The sequence below is a fragment of the Amblyraja radiata genome, chromosome 8 (genome assembly GCF_010909765.2).
Source record: "Amblyraja radiata isolate CabotCenter1 chromosome 8, sAmbRad1.1.pri, whole genome shotgun sequence".
In the NCBI taxonomy this organism is placed as follows: domain Eukaryota; kingdom Metazoa; phylum Chordata; class Chondrichthyes; order Rajiformes; family Rajidae; genus Amblyraja; species Amblyraja radiata.
In genome coordinates, this window is record NC_045963.1 from 60,513,822 (window position 1) to 60,529,683 (window position 15,862).

The following is a 15,862-nucleotide window of genomic DNA, read 5'->3' on the forward strand; positions in this document are numbered from 1 at the left end:
TCTCAGGCGTGCTTCTTTGTTTTGGATCATTAGAAGATATGGAAGGCTCTATTGTCATGAGAAATGTTATTTACCCAGAATTAAGAAAATACATATTTTATATGTTGGCAAAAATTATCTTTCTACCTAATTTATGCATGAATTTCTGTGCCATAATATTGCATTTGGACAAGAAACTGAAGTGTGAGTGTCCAGTGGGAGAGTAATCAAGTAATAGGATGACGATTGGTATTAAACACTGAAAGATGCATAACACTGTGGTCTTTGTTTTACATGTAACGTGTCCAAAATTCACAGCTACTTAATAGCAGTGATTCCTGATTCTTGTTTTGATGACTACATGGGGGAGTAATTTGTCTGTGAGCTATTTCTGGTGAAATTACACATCCAAATTGCTACTTTTTATATTTCAGCATCAACCTTTGAGTGAAAGTCATAGTGTCTGCCAGATTTTTTTTACTGGGGATGGAAGGAAATCATCTGCTGGGGGAATTTAGGCATGGGCCAAAGATCAATGACTGATGGCCAGGAAATGAATGGACATCAACTAAGACATGAAGTCATATCCAGAGAACTGCTAAACTATTCAATGGGCCAACTTTATTTCCTGTTAGAACCACGTGAGGTCGTGTGGACTTGGGAATGTGGACAAGGATAAGTAAACTGAAGGACAGCAGGCACACTTAACCAGGAGAGATGAAAGTGCTTATACTACATGCTCCAGTAGGAGGTTTAGAATCTGTGATCAGACAGATTGAATAGATGAAGTTCATTTTAACTCAAGCCATGCATTTGGACAGCCAAAGAAGGGGCAAGTACAAAATTCACTCACTGAGACTACAAGGTTAAACATCAGGTAATGTGATAATCGGCAAACTATATACTGCCCTGTCTTGTACTGATTTTAATAATATACTAGACGGCCCATGGACCCGTTGGGTCCCATTGTGACGCCACCACGACAGAGGAACATATAATGTTGAACAGTAAAGCAAGTTCAGACCCTTTTAATATACCCAGGGCAAGAGGAGCATAAACAAGAACCAATATTTGGTAATTCATCAACTAATAACCAAAGGAAATAAGAGTTTCTACAGCAAATTGAAATCCATCAACTTCTCAAAATCGGCTCAATTGGAACAGAAACATTAGCATGATTAATTGAGTTTAATAACCTTCTACTGCATATGCTAAACCTTTCTATGTAATGTTAACACAAATATAAGTACAGCATTCTTGAAATAAAAATGTTAAAAGGTAGCCTATATCAGTTCCCAAAGCCTGCATATTTACTTCTCTATGTTGGTAGCAGTACCCACACTTACTCTCAATTTTTTTCCAACATCTAGACCCAATAGTAGTACATAAATGATTGTTAAGACTACTTTGTTATATGCATCTCAGGCACGATGTGAACATGTCCACCAAAAAATTAATGGATTTTAAAATTAACGACCTGTGGACCAGTTGGGTCCCCGTTGTTACGCCAGTCAAGTACAACACTCCCCCAACTGCACACGCGTGGATACCGGGCCCGGCAACCCTCCCCCAACTGTGCGGGCGCATCTGACGGGCCTGGCAAGTGGGAGCGCACTGTGCAGGCATGAATGCCACCCGTTGGGTCCCCATTGTGACGCCAGTCAAGTACAACACTCCCACAACTGCACGCGCATGGATACAGGGCCCGGCTACCCTCCCCCAACTGTGCAGGCATGACTGACGGGCCTGACAAGTGGGAGCGCACTGCGCAGGCACAACTGCCACCCGTTGGGTCACCATTGTGACGTCAGTCAAGTACACATGGTAGTATTAGACTTGTCCCGTTCACCGTATAAAGTTAATTAAAGTTTATTTGGTGAATTACTTTGTTAAACAGAACAAAACTTGATACTGCACACCACAGGCAAATATTGAATAAGGTGCCCCTAAAATTGTTGCGCTATCGTGTACCATTTTGGCTGTATTTCAGGAACATACATACATACATACATACATACATACATACAAGATGACACTTTAGTTATATATATTAAATGACCCGTGGACCCGTTGAGATTATATATATATGTGCATGGATGGATGGATGGATGGATGGATGGATGGATGGATGGATGGATGGATGGATGAATAGATGGATGGATGAATAGATGGATGGATGGATGGATGAATGAATGTATATATGAATGGATGTCAGGATCTTACAAGGAACGTGTTGATTTTTTGATCTAGTGTTTGCTTCTGTACTGCACTTGGACGTAGAACATAGAACAGTGCATTACAAGAGCAGATACTTTGGCCCATAATGTCTGTGCTGAATACGATGCCAAGACTATTTCTTATCTCCCTGCATATAATCCATATCCCACCATTCCCTGCATATCCGTATGCCTGTCCAAACTGTCTTCTAAATGCCGCTATCATATCTGCCTTAACCACCAATCCCAGCAGCACATCCCAGACACTCATTAAAAGTTGCCCCGCATATCTTCTTTAAGCTTTGCCCCTCTCACCTAAAACCATGTCCTCTAGTATTTGATTTTTTCATCCTGTTTAAAAGGTTGTGTCTGTCTACCCTACCTACGCCTCTCATAATATTATATACTATTAGATCTCCTGCAACCTCTGGTGTTCCAGAGAGAACAATCCAAGTCTGTCCAACCTCTCTCCCTTACAATGTCCCCTATTCTAGGCATCATTTTGGTAAACCTCTGAACTTTCCAAGCCTACGCATCCTTCCTGTAATGGGGTGTCCAGAACTGCACACAACACTCCAAATGTGGCCTAACAAAGTCTTATAAAGGTGCATCACGACATCCTGACTCTTATACTCAAAGCCTCAACCTATGCATGCAAGTGTACCATATGCCTGCTTTACCATTCTATCTACTTGTGTTGTCATTTTGTATTGGAGTTTGACTCCAAGGACCCTCTGTTAAAGGTCATGCCATTAAAAACAAAACACAGTACCTCACACTTGCTCAGATTAAACTCCATCTGCCATTTCACCATCAATTTCTGTTGCTGATCTATATCCAGCTGCATACATTGACAGCCTGCCTCACATTCTGCGACACCAGCAAACTTTTTGTCGGCTGCAAGCTTACTAAACAACCTGTCCACATTAACGTCTAAGTCATTAATGTATATCACAAACTGCAGATGTCCCAGCATAGATCTCTAACGAATTCCACTGGTCGCAGACCACCAGCCTGACTATTGTCCTTCGATTAACCCTCTTCTATCAGTAAGCCAGTTCTAAATCTTTATGACCAACTCACTGTTAATCCTGTGCATCTTAATCCTCTGGATCAGCATTCCGTATGGGACTATCAAATGCCTGAAGGGCTTGTCACACTTGCGAACATTTCAAAATCCAGCGGCGACAAAATAAATGTTGATACACTTGAAAAAACACCGCGTGTCAAACGTCATCATGCCGCGTCACCGCCGCGTCACGCCGCATTGCTCCACAAATTTTTCGGTGACCCGATACGTCAGTCAATGATGCTGGCAGTCGCCGAAAAAAATCGCCAAGTGGGACAGGCCCTTTTACTAAAATCCATGTAGACAATATTCACCACCCTTCACATATTGATCAGGTAGGGCGTCAACTCCTCAAAAAATGTTCTCGTTAATAAGACATGACAGCTATCCTGACTGTCTCTAATTAACCCATTCTTTTAAAAATGGGAGTAAATGCTATCTCGAAGAATACCCTCCAATAGCTTCCCTACCACTGACGTGAGGCTCATTGGCCTATAATTCCCTGGATTCTCTCTACTCATTCATAAATAAAAATGACAAATCACTCCAGTCTTCTGGGTCTTTGCCTGTGGTTAGAGAAGACTAAAATATTTTGAGCTATCTCCTCTCTTGTCTCTCTCAATAACCTGGATAAATCGCATTAGGTCCTGTGGATTTATTCATCTTAATGTTCTTCAAGAGCCCCAACATCTCCTTTTCTAAATTTCAAGCTGCCACTGCCGATTAGTATCCTCCACACTGATCTCATTGTCCTCCATGTCCTTCTCCTTGGTGAAAACAGATGCAAACTATTTGTTTGGTACCTCGCCTATATCCCCAGACTCCAAATTCCCTTTTTGATCCGAGATTAGTCCAAACTTCTCCCTGGTTTTAATATAGATATAAAATATTTTGGGATTTCCTTTAATTGTTCCTTCTTTCTTGATATTCCACAAAGGGCCTGTCTGATTCCATTTTCTTAAGCCTTGCACACGCTGCCTTTTTCTTTTTGACCAAATTTACAACTTCCTTGCTCCTCTAAGGTTCCCTTACATTGCCATCCTTATCTCTTTCCTCATTGGAACATGCTGGTTCTGAATTTGATTAACTGGTCTTTAAACAATTCCCACATGTCAGATGTAGACCAATAACAATTGCTTGCAGTGTACCCTCCCAAGCTCCAGTCTTAGAACGTTGCAGTTGCCTTACTCCAATTTAGTGTTTTACTGCAAGGTCTAGCCTTCTCCCTATTCAAAACAACCATAACACCAGATATGCTGGCAAATAAAGTGAAATATCTGCTTGTCATCTTCCAGTTCTGAGAAAAGATCATTGAAATGAAATGTTAATTTGCTTTCTCACTCTACAGATTAACACGTGCATATTTCCAACATCTTCCCTTTTAATTTGATGTTTCCAACTGTCACAATATTTTACTTATCAATGATAATCCTGTTTCTTATTTCTATGAACATTTATTACACTGTTGAGAAGAATCATAAGTAGAAACAAGGGAAATAAAATTCTTAAAAGTAAGCTACTTAACAGCGAATCTAAAGAATGTTTTGCATGTGAGTGAACCAGATCGGGCCTTTAAGATGAGCAGAAGCAGGCCTCACATTTCTTTGAAATACTACTTCTGTACAAATTGCATGTTAAACTAAGATGTTACTTAAGTTGATTTGGATTTCTTTGCCAATTACTATGTAATGACCCAAACTGGTGCCTGGTGTCTATGTCAATACCTATGAAGTCTGTCACTAAGTTGACAGTCAAAGAATGTATAATTTTGAAATGGCACACACCACTTCACTAGAGGCTACATTCCATCAAACACCGTTTTCTCAATGTCTCAAGGACCAAAGAGCCACTCAATCACTAGGTACAAGTATGTTTTATCCTGGTGGAATTAAACATCAAACCAGGACAACACCAGGACTGACCTTATGAAAGTTGCCATAGAAGAGTTTCTTCACGTCTTCATTGTTAAATGTGATAGTCTGGGACTCGCCTCTCTCATCCTTGTTGAAATATGATAGTGTATTACTGTTACCTATAATTTGAGAAATCAAATCATTATTAGATGGTAGGTTATTCATGCAAATTAAATAAGAGGCACACTTCCCTACTTTTGCTAAAGCATGCATAAAGTTTAATCCTGAATTATACTTAACTACTTTCCATAACATGGTTTAAAATTTCTAATTCTTGCTTGAAAATATCTATTCACTCGTGCATTTAAACAACCCTTGTCAAAGAATTGGCAAATAAATTACTGAAAGACTTAAAAGTGTGAATACCCAGGTAAAAAAGGATTGATAACTGCAGTATGTTTCACTTAAATAAAGTGTGCTGGCACCACTGAGATAACAATGGAAATGACAGATGTATTGTTGAGGAGTATTGATAGATTGTTGTGAGGTAACGGATAAGTGTTATTCGGCAGATCACTCATGATTTAATTTGATAACAGAACAGATGAGGAGATAAAGCTTCTCCACATTGCAAAAAATTGCCACAAACACAAGCATGATGACATTCTTTCGTTTTATTGGCAGAATTTGTCTGTCACTGGCAAGGCCACCATTTATTGCACCACTAAAATTTCACCTTAAATAAGTGGATGATATTACATTTTGTTATATTTTATCCCATTTGCCATATAATCTCTTTATACAGTATCGCATTGACACCCAGCTTGATACCATCAATAAACCTGTCTAAAGACAGTCTTTACGACGTTCTCGAAGTCCAACTTCGATAGCCATTACTCCTCGGGGATGGTTAGGAGGTATATTTTACGCACTCACGACACACTTAAGGTAGTAAAAACAAATCTTCCAAATGTTGTTTCTTGATTAATTGGTCTTTTATTGAAGTAGTACATAGCAAAGAAATAATCCATCACTTTACGTTCTTAATCGCTGTTCCATTTATGTCATATAAATCATATGAAAGTTTATTTCTATTAAAGTATGTTGTCTCATTAACTTGTGCGTGTGTGTGAATAAATGGTAAAAAAATGTATTCTCACCATCCTTCCGAGACCAAACTGACTCCTAATCTATGAGTCTGCGCTAGTCCCCTCTAGAAATAGACACACCCCTTCTACGTATCAAATCCCACCTCCAAAAATACAGACAGATAAAGACTAAAATATTAAAAATGTTAGACATGACTATAATATACTGACTTAAGCTTAATGGCTCCTACATACCGGCCCCTAATTGTTCTACGTATATAACAAAGCAATTACTAATTACCATTAAAAAAAAGGAGCTACAAAAGCTTAACATTTATCAAAAAACAAAAGTAATGTGCATTATATTTAGCATTCAGACTTCTTTAGCGATTCTTCCATCTTCACCCTCGCCTTCTAGAAGCAGACATATCTTGGTTATCGGTCTTACCAAGACCAAAGTTGTACTGTACGCACCAAACCTTTGATATCCGGCATGATTTCCAGTATCCTTCCCAAAACCCAAAGTTTCGACAGCATATAATTTCTTCCTCCATGTCCAATCTGTTCATGGATATGTCATAATAGTAGTGTTGAAATATGGAAATTCTTTGAGAGAATAATACGAAGCTTAGCCTCTTCAGGCATTGCTAGTCTATTCAGGCAACCACCTAATCTCAGAAGTCCTTCCTCCAATACCGGATCAAACTTATACAATTGACTCTCTCTTTTGACACCATGTACTCCAGCTTCTAACATTGATATTTCTTCTTCGTATCTGTCTTTGACAAAAATATATAATCGCGTTTTCTGCCTTGAGAAGATCATCAAGACGTAAACCCTATCCACAATACGATGCCTTAAAAACTTGCATCTTGCTTTCAACCTTTTCCTTTCGTTTTTCAGGATCTTTTTCAGAAATACTTTCAGCAATTTCTTTCCTTTTTCGAGCAAATAGCAATAACTTTGTTTTAGCTTTAAGAACCCAAGCTGCCACAGTCACCAACTTATTCCATGATGAAAAATGGGTAATTAAGTAATTTGTTATGTTTGATGAATCCTTAGCAATAACATTCACTTGGATGTCTATGTTGAATTTCTGGATCATTAGCTGAGATTTCAAATCACAGCTCAAGCTTTGGCCATTCTCTGTCTGACTTACAGAGAAACTCTGTTCCATTGATCCATCTCCTTCAGCTTTAGAAGCGATCTGCTGTTAATCCTCCAGAAGTTTCATCCGCAGGATTTTCCTTTGTATTAACATATTTCCACTGTGATACATTAGTAGCTCTCCTTACATAAGAAATTCTGTTTGCTACAAATGTTAGAAAATGCTTGTTCTCATTGTTAAAGTAAACACTGTAGTAATATCAGTCCAGAAGATAGATTTCTCCAGTTCCTTTTGCAGCATTATGTCAACTTTAAGAGCTAAGACTGTGGCAGTAAGTTCCATTCTGGGAATCGTCATTTGCTTCAATGGTGTCACTCTGGCCTTTACCATTAAGAATGCAACATGTACTTCATTGTTATCATTTTCCAGTCTTAAATATGAAACAGTACAACAGTCACTTTCACTTGCGTTTGAAAAGTGATGCAGCTGTGCATATCTGATTCGACCAAAGTTTGTAGGCTTCATGCACCGGTCCACTTTGAATTCTGAGATCTTGTTGAGATCTGCTAACCATTCTGTCCATCGCTGAGAGGAAGTTTGCTCTCATCCCATCCAAGTTTTTCCTTGTAAAGATCCTGCAAAATCAACTTGGCTGGCAGTGTAAATGGTGCGAGAAATCCCAAAGGGTCGTAAACAGAACCAATTTTGAATCAAGATTCTGAACTGGAACACATCTGTTTTGACACACCAGTGCAATCCCACTGCCCTTTTCATTGGCAGATTTTCTTTGTCCAAATCCAATTCCCTGGTCTCCTTAACTCTGTTATCTGGTGAAATGGTTTTTCATACAGCAGGGCTGTTGCTGATCCACTTGGATAACACAAATCCCCCCTTATTGCAGTGGGAAGTCAGATGTTTTATCATTTAAATTGCTTCCTCTTCCGAAGACATGGATTTTAAACAATCATCCACATAGAAATTATTCTTTACTGTGTTTGTCACTTCTTCTGGAACGTGAGCTTTATTGCCCTTGGCAGTCTTCCTTAATGCAAAGTTTGCACAACTTGGTGATGACACCGCTCCAAAGAGTTGTACCTTCATCCGATATTCAATGAGAATTTGTTGTGCATCACCATCAGGCCACCATAGGAATCGCAAATGGTCAATATACTTTTCTGATATTTTGACTTGATAAAACATCACTTTAATATCAGCCATTAAAGCAACCGGTTCTTGTCTGAATTTAATAAGAACTCCAATGAGTGAGTTGGTAAGGTCTGGACCTTGCAGCAGTTGACAGTTAAGTGATGTTCCTTTGAAGACTGCAGCACAGTCAAAGACCACCCTCAAGGTCTCTTTCTTCGAGTGATACACCCCGTGGTGTGGAATATACCAAAGCTCCGTCACTTTGATTCAGCTCGTCTCTTGGTACCATTTTGGCATAATCATTGAGAATCATGTCCTTTAGGAAAGATGTATATTCATCATGGAATTTTGTATTCTTGCCAAATTTGCGTTTCAGATTCTGGGTGCGATGCTCTGCAATGCGACGGTTATTCGGCAGACCAACACTTTCTTGTTTGAAAGGCAAGTCTAGGCAATAGTGTCCGTCTATCATCTTTACTGAGTAGTTCATAATAACCAAGAACTTTAACTCTTCTCTGGACATTTCTTTCAGCAAATTATCTGTCCCCTTGACTGCTGACAAACTCTTTAGGTTCCAATGCCTTCAAAGCATTTGTACCGATAAGTAGGTCGATACCAGAAGTTATTTTAGTTATCTTGACATCCTTCAAGTAAGGCCATTGTTTCAAGTCTTCTTGCTTGGGTATATTTAGATGAGAAACAGGCATGGTCTCATGTATAAACACATCAGATATTGGTATAAAATTGTCTTCATCCAGACTAGATATTTCCATACCTGTAATATGATGGCTATTGCAGCATTTCTCTTCATTCATGGTACGTAAGAAAATCTTAATATTTTCTCCTATGATGTCCAGCATTCTCTTCAAGCTTTCTGTGCAAAAGGTAGCTGAACTTCCTTGATCCAAAAATACACATGTTTGCAACACTGTATTTGCTTGGCTGCTCCTTACCTTTACGGCTAAGATGGAGAAAATGCAGGTTTCTACCCCGGCCCCAATATGCACAATTTTTTGAGGTGAGGTAACAGCATCACTGGCTTCTCCTTCTGTACTATTTGCCCTGGCTCCTTTGCCGTATTCTTCTGTTCAATATGAAGTAATTCAGGATGATCTTGTCTGCACTTATTACAAGTTATACGACTCTTGCAGTCTTTAACCATGTGTCCTTTCTTCAAACATCCAAAGCAGATTCCCTTCTCCTTTAAGAAATCCTTATTTTCTTTATATTCCTTCTTCTTGAATGTTCGACACCACCTTATGGTGTTACCAACCTCATCACATGACAAACAGAATGCGTTTTGCTTAATAGTAGATGCATCTCCTTTCATTCCTCCTGTCGTATCTACAGGTATTACAGCGGTAGCAACACTGGTTTCCTTAGATCCGGATCTTCCTTTTGTTTTGGTAAAGGTAGAACCTTTAATAGTTGCTGGTTTAGGATCTTGAATATTCCCAAGGTGTAAATTTGACATTAACCATACTTCCCTTTCCATGAAACTCACCAGATCAGGAAGCATTGTTTAGAAGGAACTGCAAATGCTGGAAAATCGAAGGTAGACCAAAATGCTAGAGGAACTCAGTGGGTGAGACAGCATCTATGGAGCAAAGGAAATGGGCGATGTTTAAGGTCGAGACCCTTCTGACACCTAGAGCAGCGGATGCAATAGATGAGGTTGGAGGAGGTGCAGGTGAACCTCTGCTGCACCTGGAAAGACGGCTTGGGTCCTTGAATTGAGTCAAGGGGGGAGGTAAAGATCAGGAAGCGTGGCTTCTCATTTTTCGACTTCCAGTATCAGAATTGCTCTATCCCTCCACTAAGCTTATAGGGCAGTTTTAGAATGATAATTCTCATATTACTAACAACATTCATTTCTTCTATGTGGTTGAGATTTCTCATCGAGCTACAACAACCTCTCAGAAATATCGCGAACTCAATCAATGCCTTCACATTTTCTGACTTGATAGTTTTCCAAGCATAGGCTTTCTTCATGCTTGCATTAGCAATCTTCCGTTTATTATCAAAATGTTCTTTAAGCAATTTCCTTGCCATTTGATAACCCTCTTCTGCAGGCACATTTCGACAACGTATTACAAGCTGCTTTGCATATCCGCTTGAGTAGTGCTCCAGAAATTGTAAGAAATCTTTTTAATTAGTAGTTTTCATTTCCACTCCTTCATGAAACGCTATTATGAAAGTTTTGATTGCCAAGGATCACCATCATACTTAGGAATTTCCATTTAGGGTAAGCTAGGCTGATTCTCGTTTGATTCCTCACTAATTCATAGAATTCACTTTGAGATCCTTGGCTGGGCGCAAATGGATGATGAACAGGCCTCTGAAAAGAATACTGGTCTGGGTAAGTTTTGTCACGAGTCCCATGACCAGTTATTTGTCTCTGTCTCGAAGCTGTTTTCAAGTCTGCATAAACAAGCTTCCAACTGCATTCTTTATTTCCCCAGAATATTCTCACAGGCTTTTAAAAATTAATGCTTCTGGCAGTTCTCAAACACGGCAACCAATCGATCTACTCACGGCCCTCTCGGTCAATGAATTCTTCTCTTCCTCGAATGACCCAGGTATCAACCTTGTCAGTTCCTTCAGTACACTGTTGAATCAGTCTTTGTCTTACTACCTCCTGGTAGTAACACAGTTTTTTACTCAATATAATGGCAGTCTTTACGACGTTCTCAAAGTCCAACTTCGATAGCCATTACTCCTCGGGGATGGTTAGGAGGTATATTTTACGCACTCACGGCACACTTAAGATAGTAAAAACAAACCTTCCAAATGCTGTTTCTTGATTAATTGGTCTTTCATTGAAGTAGTACATAGCAAAGAAATAATCTGTCACTTTCCGTTCTTAATCGCTGTTCCATTCATGTCAAATAAATCATATGAAAGTTTATTCTTATAAAAGTATGTCGTCTCATTAACGTGTGTGTGTGAATGAATGGTAAAAAAACTATTCCAACCATCCTTACGAGACCCAACTGACTCCTAATCTATGAGTTTGCGCTGGTCTCCTCTAGAAATAGACACACCCCTTCTATGTATAAAATCCCACATACAAAAATACAGACAGATAAGGACTAAAATATTAAAAATTATTAGACATGACTATAATATACTGACTTAAGCTTAATGGCTCCTACAACCTGTATGTTGAACAGTCCCATCATCTAAATCATTGATATAAATTGTGAAAGGCTATGGCTCAGTATCAATTCCTGCAGCTCCCCACCAGTCACCCAATTATCCATCTTGAAAATACTCCATTTATTCCTGGCTTCTATTTTCAATAACCAAACCATAATATTTTAATTTATTATCCTGTCAATGCCTAATTTTTCTTTATATAATGTATAACAAACATGTGATATTATTCACTGTGGTGGTAAAGAAAATGGAAATACTTTTTTTTACAAAGATGAAATATTAATGTTAAAAATAACCTGTACAGCTGTCACTATAAGTTAGCTATGTGAGCAACTAGGTAGTTAAATTGAATGTTTTCTTTAAATAATCTCTTGTGAGGTACCATTTGAATGTACAAATACATTACATCTTTTGATTCTCCCTTATCTATTCTGGTAGTTACATCCTCAGAAACTCCCAATAGATTTCTCAAACAAATTTCACTTTCAGATCTCCATCAACAGCCTAAATCTATTATTATTTTCCATGTGCCCTGCTGGCAACCTTTAATAACAGATTTCAGCATGTTATGAATGAATGAATGAATGAATGAATGAATGAATGAATGAATGAATAAGTTTATTGGCCAAGTATGTACACATACAAGGAATTTGTCTTCTTTTATATCAGACTAACTGCGCTATGTATACCTGTTTTCTCTATCTGTTTCTTAAATTATATATTTATATTTGCAGCTTACTAATCTATGAGAAGTGTTCCAGAATCTGTAGACTTTTAGTTAAAAGAACCATAATGAAGTTTTTAAATACAAATTTGAACTTCCAAATCCTGTCAAGTAAAGCAGTAAAATTGCACATAATAGAATTGGTAAATAGTGTTCATGAAATGTTTCACCAAAGTGATTTATGAAATGTTATCCAGCCATATCTGCCTAGTTTTTTTTATATACAGCCTCCCAGTTGGTCATCATTTTTAACTTATTTTCAATAATCTTAAAGGATGGTCACTCAAATGCATCTTGTTTGTATGCTTGAAAAAAAAACTGATGGATCTACTGCACGAGTTTATAATTCCTATTCATCAATTTCTGTACAGTTGAATAAACCATAGATTTAAAACTAAAATCCAGGCAAACAAACAATATGTAATGTATCAGTATAGGCATAGAGCACTGGAATCCACCTCGAGGGCAGTTCCTATTTGATACAATGAGAAACCAACTCACCATCTAGACGCACTCCAACTTCTGGCTTGAGATCTTGGTCTGTGATCTGCCAAATGGTAAAAGGCTCAGAGGTTGTGGTTGGAAGAATGCGGAAAAGCATCATAATGGTGTAGCTTAATGGCATGCCACTTGGATGAACATCTCTGTTGGACAATAAAACACATTAACTTGGTGAATTAGGTGGATAGTTAGAGGTCATTCAGTTCATTCATACTCTGTCTTCACTCTGTCCCAATGCAGGATGTCAACAGGAAATGTTGACAGTTCCTTCCCGCCCACAGTGCTACTCGACCCACTGCGTTCCTCCAGCAATTTGCTGTTCTGGCATCTGCAGTCTCTTGTGACTGTTCTGATGACAGTTGCCGACACTAACCACAACACCTTGTGTTTGAACCATATCCCACAGGTCACAGCTCTTCAAGTACACTCAGGTATGGTTTAAATGTGATGAGGCTTTCTGCCTCTCCCTCCTTTTCAGGTAATGAGATCGAGACCCTCATCAACCTTTAGTGTAATTTTTTTTTCATCTCCATTCCAACCTTTCTTCCAGACACTAAATCTTTGCCCCCTAAATTTTCTGCTTATGAAAATACGTCCTTCTTTTATCAAGGATCCTCAGAAGTTTATATGTCTTTCCTCACCCTATGTCCACAGAAAATAATCTAGATTTTGACAATACTTCGTTTTAGCTAAAAATTTCAAATCCTAGCAAGGCGATTGTAAATCTTCACTGTATCTTCTCCACTGTAATTATATATTGCTTATAATGTAAATATTGCCCTTATTTCTTTATATTTGGATAGACTCCAGAGGCTAAACGGTTCTCCGTCTATTGTCCGTGAAATAAAGGAGATTGTGAAGGATTCTGGCAGAGATATTTAAATCCAGGAAATGTAAAATAGAACAGAGAGAAAGTGTTATCACAGATGGCATAGACAGGAATTAGAACAAATAAAAAGGAAAAACATTTTTACACAGTGAATGGTTGGGGTCTAGAATACACTGTTTGCAGTCATATCAGAGGCAGATTTTAATGCAGCATTCAGAAGGTATTCAGAAGAAACATTCATGATCTCAGTAGGTATAAAAAAACAAAAATGCAGGTCTATGGAGAGCAGATGGGGGGAGGTTGATGGTGGGAGACAGCTGGATTGCAGGTCTCATTCAAGAAATAGAAAAAAACATAGATTGTGCAATTGAGGGTTGTGGGGGACTGCGCTGAAGAGGAGTTGAGGCCAACAAAGATCAGCATGACCATTTGGAATGGCTTGTGTGCTGGCTTATTGAAGTGTTAATATTCTCCAAAAATTGCTTTCGGCTTGAGAGGTTGAGTGGTCAGCTTCTGTTTTCCTGTATTATTGTGAAACCATTATGAAACATGAAGCTATCACCATTCTTTGAAATTGTTTCCTGAAGTTGTTTTATGTCTCAGGAATTGCAAGCAAACACTTTGCTTGTCCATTAATGTGTAAGACATTTCTATTCAGCTTTGGAAACAACTGGCTTGTTACCAGATTGAAGTACCCCTCCCTCTTATTTTATTTTTAATGTTGTTTCACCGTCCCATTTTGAGATAAAGGATCAAATTAAATAGCAGCACCACTGATCAATTTCAAGTCTTAGTATAGTTTAAATCTACAAAAAGCAAAATAAATACTCCATGAACAGCTTGTAATTTGTTTCAAAATGCTAAGCAGTAGCTCTTCCTCCAATGTTACCAAATTTCCATGGTATCCAAATGCCATGGACTGTTTAATTTAATTTAAATTGTACACACTTTGTACTAGCAAAACAATTTTAAATAATGGAAGCCACTCTCAATTTTAGACAGTCCCACTGAGTTACTCCAGCATTTTGTGTCTACTCTTAATTTTAAACACCTACTTTCCCTACAGGTACCTTATTTACATAAAGCAACGGCACAACTGTAGCAGAAACACATAATTCTACTCAACAAGTCAAGCTTTGTGCCATTTCAAACATTAAGCACTTCCAGCTTTTATTCTTCACATAATCAATTTGTTTCAAAATAATTAATTTTGAAGAAGAATGGGGTATCAAATTAGGAAAAATCTTGCTTCAAATGGACAAGGGCTTTATGGGATTGTTCTATAGGTACTGTATATAATTTTTGTCTCATTGTTAGTGGCAATGAGGGGGTTCACTGGATTAATTACTGCACTGAAAGAAGGGTCCCATGTATTATATTACACTGCATGGTAATAGGCTAATTTGCCCAATTAGTCCATACCAACCATATTATCCATCTATGATCATCTTATCTTCCTGTGTTTGGCCTACATCCCTCTAAACATTTCCTATCCTTATGAGGTTGGAATGTTTAATAGCATGATGGCTACAGTGAAGAAGCTGTTCCTGAACCTAGACCTTACAGTTCTCAGGCTCCTGTACCTTCTTCCCGATGGCAGCGGTGAGATGACTGTGTGGCCAGGATTCATACACAGCAAACAATAGTTAGCTTGGGAACTTTAAAGATGGATAGTTATAAATGGGATGGGATCTTTTAAATTTACAAATGAGACTAATTTAGATAGCCAATTTAGTTGGCAGGTGATCAGTTGAATATGTCCATTCTCTCCACAGATGTTGCCTGACCCACTGACTTCCTCCAGCACTTTATGTTTTGCACAAGACTCCAACATCTGCAGTTTCTTATGGCTTCCTGAATAGTTATTTTGTTAAGCAATCTGAGTCAGACTTGTAAGTCATAAAGTCAAACTGCTGTAAGGGAGGTCGGTTTGTGTAATGGTTTAGGCTGCGTCCTCAATTCACTGCAATTTCTTGCGGTCTTGGATGGAGCTGTTCCCAAACTAAGCTGTGATGCATCGTGATAAAATGTTTTCTGTGGTGAATCTGTAAAAGTTGGTGAGAGTTGTAGGGGACATGCTGAACTTCCCAAGCTTTCTAAGGGAGTAGAGGCATCGGTATGCTTTTTTAGCCGTTGCTTCAATATGGGTGGTCCAGGAGAAGTTGTTGGTGATAAGAGTCCTAGGAATTA

General features: G+C 38.5%; 1 protein-coding gene across 3 annotated transcripts in view; it reads right to left on the reverse strand.

The window, feature by feature from the left end:
- Positions 1-15,862, reverse strand: part of col12a1 (collagen type XII alpha 1 chain) — a 235,328-nt gene that overhangs the window by 45,789 nt on the left and 173,677 nt on the right. For all 3 annotated transcript variants that reach the window (XM_033026046.1, XM_033026047.1, XM_033026048.1), the window contains 2 exons: positions 12,844-12,986; positions 5,187-5,296 (listed from right to left, as the gene is read on the reverse strand). In XM_033026046.1, coding sequence (XP_032881937.1) covers positions 5,187-5,296; positions 12,844-12,986 — 253 coding nt within the window. The remainder of the gene's footprint in view (positions 1-5,186; positions 5,297-12,843; positions 12,987-15,862) is intronic.